Raw genomic sequence first — 8258 nt, 5'->3', positions numbered from 1 at the left:
CTCCCTGGGCCCGTGGAGGGACCTGATCCGACCCCCCCCCCCCCCCTCCCCCCGCCCGCCCCTCCCTCCCTTCCCCCGCTGCCCTCCGAGACGCACACAGGCAGACACACAGACAGACACGCGCACAACAAGGACGCGCGACGAGCGCGCGCCGCCTGCCCCACCGCCCGCCCCACCGCCGGCCCGCTCGCACCCCCTCGCCGCAGGCGAACGCCGTGCCGCACTTCAACTTTTGCGACGAGGTGCGGATGGACGCCCTGATGGAGGTGCGGCAGCAGCTCAAGCAGGTCGCCCTCGACAAGGGGCTCGGCAAGTTCACGCTGATGCCGCTCATTGTCAAGGCCACCTCCCTGGCCCTCGCCGAGTTTCCCGAGCTCAACGCCTCCATCTCGGAGGCGGGGTCGGAGCTGCTCGTCAAGGGGTCGCACAACATCGGCGTCGCGATGGACACGCCGCACGGTCTGCTCGTGCCAAACATCAAGGACGTCGGCTCGCTCACGCTGCTGCAGGTTGCGCAGGAGCTGTCCCGGCTGCAGGCGGATGCGGCGGCGGGCAAGCTCTCGATCCCCGACCTGAAGGGGGGCACCTTCACCCTCTCCAACATCGGCAACCTCGGCGGCACCTACACCGGCCCCGTCATCAACCTGCCCGAGGTGCCGCCGAGAGACCGCCGAGAGACCGCCGAGAGACCGCCGAGAGACCGCCGAGAGACCGCCGAGAGACCGCCGAGAGACCTCGCCGGCTCCCACCGCTTCCCGCCTCCACCTGCCCCCCCCCCCCCCCACCACCACCACTACCACCACCAACCCTTTCAGATCGCCATCGCCGGCCTCGGAAAGACGCGCCCGGTCCCGCGGTACGACGAGGCGGGCGCGCTCGTGCGGCAGAGCATCATGCAGGCCGGCTGCTCTCTCCCTCCCTCTCAGCTTCTCCTCTCCCTCTCTGCTTCTCCTCTCCCTCTCTCAGCATCATGCAGGCCGGCTGCTCTCCCTCTCCCTCTCCCTCTCCCTCTCCCTCTCCCTCTCCCTCTCCTCCTCTCTGCTTCTCCTCGTCTCGCCCTCTCCTCCTCTAGAGGACGCCAGAGGAGGGCTCCTGGGACGTGGAGACGCGAGCGGTGCAATTTCCCGCCCTCGCCCCACTACTACGACGCCGCGTCACCCGCGACAGACGGGGTGGCGACGGTCCCACCCCACTCGTCGAGACCTGTGCCTCGTCCTCCCCTAGGTGAGCTGGTCGGCCGACCACCGCGTCGTCGACGGGGCGATGATGGCCCGCTTCTCCAACGCCTGGATCGGCTACCTCGAGAAGCCCGCGACCATGCTCCTCACCCTCTGAGCCCAGGTCCCCGTCTCCGTGGGAGTCCGTGGGAGGCCGCCGGCGCGGCGCGCAGGGCCGGAGGCCGCGTCTGGGTAGTCCGGTGGCGGGCCCCTGGTCTGGCTGCGGCCGCGCCAAAAGTTTGCGCACCATTTACCGTGTCGGCGGTGCGACGCCGGCGGCCCGGGCGTGAGTGGCTCTCCCCCAGCGTACTGGTTGCGCCGCGTTCTCGCGATCCGCGACACGGCGCACATCTTTTTTTATGTGAAACGTGCATGTGTTAGTGTAAAGGCGGCGAATGATCGCCGTAACCGGCTCCCCTCCGCAAGATTCCGCACAGGCGCAGCATCCAGCAAGCAGTCTCGACACAGCTCGACAACTCGAGTCTGACTCTACGGCCACGGGTTAGTCGTCTACGCGGGGCTTTATACCTCTAGAGAGACGCTCTACGAGAATGGTTGGGTAGTAGGGCTAGAGGGTCGCTCTACACTTAGGCCTCTGCAGCGAGCGAGCGCTCAACTTAGGGTTAGGCCCCCGCACGGAGCCGGGCTCAGACTTAGACGCTGTACTTAGTATGGTCGGGGGCCATGAACTTAGACGACATAAGGCCAACTCCGGGTAAAACCCGGGTATACCTGCAAAAGTCCAGGTTTACCCGAAAAATACCTGGACGCGTCCCGACCAACGTATGCCGCGCACGACGCCATATCGCCTTCCTACCGTTGCGGCGCGCAACGCCTGCTCAAGTACGCGCAACGTACCATGTGCTGCCGCTGCGGCGAAGCGGCGGGCGCGGCACCGCGGCATGCCGATGGCAGTGCGGACGATGCGGTTGCGATGTGTTCTGCTTCAAGAGTGGCGGTGCTTGACTGTTTGGCTAGAAGTCGCCGAAGATTGCGCTCAAGAAGCAGCAACGAGAATCGGAAGAGGAGGATGATGAGGCGCGATTGCTGAGCGTGTATTGCAGCATGAGGAGGATCGATCGCCCGCCGCCATGAAGAAAATTTGGGGGCGGCGCCGTATCGTTGTACGTTGATCACGGTGGGAGCCTCTTGGCCCCAGGCCGTCCACGGCCGACTTAGCCGATGTAACACGCTCCCGCTGATCTTTACTTAGACCGCGCAAGCACTCCAGCGTGGCTAGCCACACTTAGACCCGTTAGGCCTCCATCCAGGCTCAGAACTTAGACTACTACCCAACCAGTTCTACGAGGCTTTTTAGCCTTTACCGGCGTCGGACGTGTAGCAGTCGGCTGCCGAAAATGGGCAAAAGGGGTGATTTTGGTCATCCGTCAAAATATCTGAAGATCCTACTATAGGATTCTCCCCAAACCTTAATCAGCTGATCCAGCATGGGTCGTAGGCCAGGCCTGGGCAAAGAAACCAGCACCTCATCAGGCTTCCCTGAGCGTCACAGCTCGGTGATGAGATCGCGCCGGCCGGACACCACTGAGACGGCCGTTCCGGGCATTTGAACGCGACCTTCGGGGGCAAAGACATGGGCTCTATGGCTCAGACTGGACTCCTCTTGGTCCCTTCTGATGCCCTAGGCCACACCTGGGCCTTACCTGGGGTTCTAGGGGCCGGGCAGGGTTTGCCCCCCGAAAGTGGCCCGGGGAACCTTAAGATGAAAACGTCCAACGGAGCTCCGTGTTGCTCCCAGCGCCCTCTCCCGCGCTCCCTGCGGCCATGGCCGATGATCCTAGTATGAGAGGTCATCTGGCTACCGCGAAAGCGACCCAACTCGTCGATGTCGTCCGATGATGGTGCCGCAAAGTCAGCTTTCGGAAGCTATCGTGGGGTCGAGCCGGCAGTAGCGAGTAGGAAGCCGTGACACATGACATGCACATGCAGAGTGTATGCGCGCGGAGGGCGGAGATTTCGACAAAACCGTTCGATATACTGTTGAAAGATAGTAATAGGGCAAGATGAGACACATCTGCTCATCACACCGGTCCCCGAGGGCAGCAGAGAGCACGCAGTCCAGAGACGTGTAGGCTGACACCTGACAGCGCTGCGGCCCCGTGCCGGAACCAAGCCGGCCACAGGCCGTGGCTCAGAGCGCTTACGCTCCGGGAGCCACCGCTGCACGCACGCTAGACTAGAACTGCCACAATCAGACACCTCCTCAGTCCTCAAGTTACCCACTCCCTCACACACGCACAGTCAGGGTTCAGCGCTCACTCAAGCCTTTGATCCCTTGAAGGATTGGCCCAGGCAGCTTTCGGCAGCCCACGAGCTGGGGACAGCCTCAGGGCACCCCGGGGGGCATTTCGAGAGGCGACACCGCCGAAGTTATGAACCTCCTACGCCGGGAGGGAGCTGCCAAACAAAGCACGCTGCACGCGCGCTAGGATCGCTCAGCGCGAGGGGTCCCGTACCATGCGGAATCGACCCTATCCAGTGCTCAAGTGCTCAAGCACGAACGAGCATCCATAATAAATAAATAAAACGGACACGCCAAACGCACTAGTGGCAGGACGCATGAAATTATTTACAGATTTCCTTTCCCGGGTGCGACGCAGCGCGCGATCTACAACAGAAGAGAAGCGCCGGCTTCAGCACGAGACATGGCGCCACGCGTCGCTCCAGCCTGCGTCGCTCTCCGCCGGCTTCCCTTCTCGCTCTGGTGGCGACGCGCGCGCCAAGCTCGCCGGCGCAGGCCACCGGTCATCGCGTACGCCGGCCACGCGCCCGCAGGCGGAAGCGCCCGCGTGAGATCGGTCAACATCGGCTCGCTGACGCCCGCAACTTTCTTCGCCCGGTTCGTCCGCACGCGCACGCCGGTGCTCGTGCGCGGGCTGCCGCCCGAGCTCGCTGGTCGTGCGGACCTGGTCGAGCAGCTCCGCGCCGCGGCGGCAGACGAGCCGGTCCAGGTCGAGGAGCGGCGCTGCCCGGAGGGTCGCGCGTTCGGGCGCGGGTGCAAGGTTGCGATGCGCTTTGGCGAGCTCGTCGACCGCATCGAGGGCGGCGAGACCCGCCTGTACCTCACAACGCAGGAGCTGCCTCTCCTCTCTGGCGGCGGCGAGGCTCTGCTCGCGCCGCCACTCAGCGCGCTGCGAGAGAAGCTTCCTCTCCGTCCGCGGCTGGCGGGGTCGCTGTGCCCACAGAGCCTCAACTTGTGGTACGGTCGCACCGACCTGCGCGAAGGGACAACCTCAGGCCTGCGCCTTTGCCAGCGTGAACGCCAGTCCACACTGACCATGCACACTCCTCCACCAGTCCTGCTCGTAGCGGTCCTGCTCGTAGGCCCGCGCCGCGGCCAGCACGACGTGTGTGTGTGTGAAGACCGGACCTCTGGCCATCCACCCGTCGATCACACCGAGGATAGGCTTGCACCACGACCACCACGACAACCTCTACTGCCTGCTGCGCGGGCGGAAGCGGCTGCGCCTCTATGCGCCGTCCGACGCGCCGCGCATGCGCACACACGGCCGCGTGCGCAGAGTACACCCAAACGGACGGATCAACTACGCCGGCGATCCAACCGCCGCCGACGGGCGCACCGCCCACGACGTGCTGCGGTGGAGACTGCGGCGGGCGAGGCGGGCGCGGCGGCGGGCGGAGGTGGCGCTAGAGGCGGCAGAGTCGGAGGCGCGGCGGGCGGCGGGCGGCGGGAGGGGCGTGGCCACGAAGAAGGCTGCCGTCGTGGCGGCGGAGGAGGCGCTCGACTGCGCGGCCGAGCGGTGCGCGGAGCTGCTGCTCGACGCGGAGGCTCGAGCGGACGCGTGCGGCGGCGGGCGCGGGCGCGGGCGGCGGCGACGGGGGAGGCGACGGGGCGGGCGCGGCGCAGAGGGGGTCGGCGAGGAGGGCGGCGAGGAGGGCGGCGAGGAGGGCGGCGAGGAGGGGGGCGCTCCGCCGCCGAGCTTCTGCGACGTGCCCGCCCTGCCGGACGGCGAGGCTGCGAGGCGCGCGCTGCTGCGCGGCGCGAGCGAGCTCGTGTGCGAGGTGCGCGGGAGAGATGCTCTACATTCCGTGCGGTAGACACTTCCTAGACACTTCCTGACAGGTGCGCGCGGGGGAGATGCTCTACCTGCCGTGCGGCTGGTTCCACGAGGTCACCTCGTATGGCGAGCACGCCGCGCTCAACTACTGGCTCCACCCGCCCGACGGCGCCGAGTTTGAACGGCCGTACTCCGCTGCCGCGTACTGGGAGGCGGAGTGGCGCCGGCTGTCACGCTCCGTGTAGGCCTCGGCGCTCGGGTGCTGCGCGGATGTGCTCACCTGTACTACATGACATGTACTGGGTAGAGAGCTGAAGAGCCGTCGCTTTCTTCTGGCGACACAAAGAAAGAAAGAAAAATCCCAACGCAACGAGGGATTGCGACACAATCCCAAAGATGTAATCACTTTTAAAGAAAGAAACAAACAAAACAGACAACCCAAGGGAGGGATGGGAGGACGGCACGCCGCCACCACACAGGGATTTTAAGGAGAGGTGTGTGGTGCGCTAGCCGTCGCCCACCCTAGGGAGTCTGCCTCTTCCTATCTCTCTTCGCAGTCTCTCTGAAAGAAAGAAAACAGACACGCCAAACGAGGGATGGGACGAGGACAGGGTCCACACCTGCACGAGCAGGATTTTGGAAGGACGATCCGGGGGACAGGTGGGGCTCTCCTGCTCGTGACAAGGGACACGACAGACTCGCAGCGCGGTGCGCGGTGGACTCCCACATCCACTGGCGGTCTCCTCTCAGTCTAGCGACCTGCCTCCAGCTTGTTCGCAGTCTCTCTCCGATAGTGCTCCAGCTCGCACGAATTCTTTGCCCTGGCTCACTGGACACTCTCGCGCTGAACGAAAGTCGTCGACCATGCTTTATGCGGACAAGCGCGCCCTCGAGACCAATCTCAAGGTCGAGCTGCTCGAGATTCGTGAGAAGGAGCTCAACTTCTACACCAACAACTGCCAAAACATCGGCACGCAGGCTGCGATGCTGGCGGGCTTCGCGTTTGCGGGCATGATGCAGCCGCTGCCAGACCAGCCCGAGGCGCACGCGCCGCCGCCGCCGCACTCGTTCTACCCATGCGGCCGCCGGCCCGCGAGCCCTCCTGCGCACCGCGTCGCTCTCTTACCTCTTCCAGGTGCTGCGCGTGCTCTTCCTCGTGTCGACCGTCTCGGCGCTCGGCCTGCAGCTGGTGACGGTGGTGACGACGACGCTGCTGTCGATGCTGTCGCCCGGCCTCGCGCTGCGCGGGCCCGACGGCTCGATGCACACCGCCGTCGACGGCATGGTCGACGAGTATCGCCTCTCCTTTTACACGTTCATGCTCGGGCTGATAGCGACGCACTTTGCGGCCGCCTTTTTTGTGTGGCGCGCAGCCGCGCCATCTCTCCCCACCTCTCCCCCACCTCTCCCCCACCTGTCCCCCACATCTCCCCCACCTCTCCCCCACATCTCCGGCGTGCAGGCTCGTCTTCCTCTGGTGGCAAGCTGCCGTCCTCTCCTTTTGCATCTTCTTCTCCCTCGCGATGCTCTACCGCATGACGCGAGCGCACCCCCGGGGAGAGATGAGGAGATATGGGGGAGATATGGGGAGATGTGGCAATGCTCTACCGCACCTCGAGCGCACCCCCGCCTCAGGGAGGGAGAGGGAGAACTGAGACAGCGAGCGCCGGGAGAGCGAGCCGAGAGAGGGAGCCGAGATCAAGCAGCCGTCACTTCTCGGAACCTTCTCGGAACCCACCACTGACCTTCTGTCTGTGGTGCTGCCTATCCCTGAGAACGCACACCCCGCCTCGTGTGCAATGACCCGTGTGTTCCGCGCGCGCGCGCGCGTGCCCCGTCCTCCGTGCTATAGGACGTGTGCCCCACTGGCTGACTGACTCACTGACCGTCGTCCGTGCTAGGAACGCACCGACTGACTCACTGACACTGTCCGACCAACAGGCGCGTGCTGATGCTCAAGTTCGCCATGCCCAAGGGCGAGATATAGCGAGATACGGCCGAGAGATGGCCGAGATACGGCCGAGAGATGGCCGAGAGATGGCCGAGAGATGGCCGCCTCAAGCCCGAGGGCGAGCTAGCGCCCCCCCTCTCGACCATGCGAGTCGCTTCCAGTGCAGTCAGCCGCCCCACCTGCACGAGTAGGCGTGATCTCGTGCAATCTCGGGCAATCTCGGGCAATCTCGGGTAAGGCCCCACCTGCACGACGAGTAGGCGAGCTGCAGACGGGCAAGTTCGAGGCGGCCGAGGGTGCCGCCGCGGGGGCGCAGGCGGGCTGCTCTCTCCCCATATCTCCCCATATCTCCCCATATCTCCCCATATCTCCCCATATCTCCCCATATCTCCCCGAGGGTGCCGCCGCGGGGGCGCAGGCGGGCCGCTGTCGAGAGCGTGCCCCGGAGGACCAGTGGAACCAGCACTCTCCTGTGCTCTTCCGTTGTGGCGATGTCGTTCCAGGGAGGGAGGGAGGGAGGAACGGGGGGGGAGGGGGGGGGAGGGGGGGCGCTCCCTGGCTGGCGAGGGGGGAGGCTTGCGTAGCTGCGGGAGGCATTTCTTCCCCCGCGGCGAGAGGGGGGGGCGAGAGGGCTACATCTCGGCGATCTCTCGGCTACACCTCCGCGTCCTCTCTCGGCACACGGGGTGCTGCTGCTGTCAGGCCGGGGTCGTCGACGCGGGCGAGATCTCGACGCTGTCGGCCCTCATCCTGCAGGAGCGGCGGCGGGCGGTCTCTCGGGGCATCTCGGGCCATCTCCGGCCACCTCGGGCGAGATCTCGACGCCCCCCCCCCCCCTCCACCCTGCAGGAGCAGCGACTAGCGGCCGCTGCGCAGGCGCCTCGGGCCCTCCTCCTCTCCTCGGCCTCCCTCTGTCGGCCTCCCTCTCTCGCCCTCCCTGTCTCCCTCCTCGCGGGACCCAACCTTTTCCCAAACAAATTAAGGCGGAAACTCAACGGAATCCTGCTGCCGTGGATCTGGGGCCAGCGAAAGAAAAAATCCCCCCGAGGG

At 65.5% G+C, this 8258-nt stretch overlaps 3 protein-coding genes across 3 annotated transcripts in view; all 3 read left to right on the top strand.

Annotated features, from left to right (window-relative positions):
* EMIHUDRAFT_426762 (3-methyl-2-oxobutanoate dehydrogenase) overlaps positions 1-1439 on the top strand; it is a 2858-nt gene extending 1419 nt beyond the window's left edge. The window contains exons 2-4 of the mRNA XM_005782392.1: positions 207-653; positions 816-899; positions 1225-1439. Coding sequence (XP_005782449.1) covers positions 207-653; positions 816-899; positions 1225-1335 — 642 coding nt within the window. The 3' untranslated portion in view covers positions 1336-1439. The remainder of the gene's footprint in view (positions 1-206; positions 654-815; positions 900-1224) is intronic.
* A 3733-nt stretch (positions 1440-5172) lies between these two features.
* On the top strand, positions 5173-5599 carry EMIHUDRAFT_352995 (hypothetical protein). Its single transcript, XM_005782391.1, has one exon. It carries the CDS (start codon positions 5338-5340, stop codon positions 5500-5502), a length of 165 nt encoding a protein of 54 aa, XP_005782448.1. The 5' UTR covers positions 5173-5337; the 3' UTR covers positions 5503-5599.
* A 522-nt stretch (positions 5600-6121) lies between these two features.
* Positions 6122-8258, top strand: part of EMIHUDRAFT_462903 (hypothetical protein) — a gene marked incomplete at its 5' end in the record, with an annotated part of 2932 nt that continues 795 nt past the window's right edge. Inside the window, 7 exons of the mRNA XM_005782390.1 lie at positions 6122-6370; positions 6444-6619; positions 6720-6797; positions 7199-7238; positions 7474-7524; positions 7911-7964; positions 8058-8087. Of these exons, the coding sequence (XP_005782447.1) occupies positions 6122-6370; positions 6444-6619; positions 6720-6797; positions 7199-7238; positions 7474-7524; positions 7911-7964; positions 8058-8087 (678 nt within the window). The remainder of the gene's footprint in view (positions 6371-6443; positions 6620-6719; positions 6798-7198; positions 7239-7473; positions 7525-7910; positions 7965-8057; positions 8088-8258) is intronic.

The sequence above is a fragment of the Emiliania huxleyi genome (genome assembly GCF_000372725.1).
Source record: "Emiliania huxleyi CCMP1516 chromosome Unknown EMIHUscaffold_19, whole genome shotgun sequence".
NCBI classification, from domain to species: domain Eukaryota; phylum Haptophyta; order Isochrysidales; family Noelaerhabdaceae; genus Emiliania; species Emiliania huxleyi.
This window is presented reverse-complemented; position numbering and strand designations above follow the sequence as displayed.

What these genes read in the sequence shown, in the direction of transcription:
- EMIHUDRAFT_352995 (XM_005782391.1), top strand. Translation starts at nt 5,338, where the DNA reads ATGCTCTACCTGCCGTGCGGCTGGTTCCACGAGGTCACCTCGTATGGC.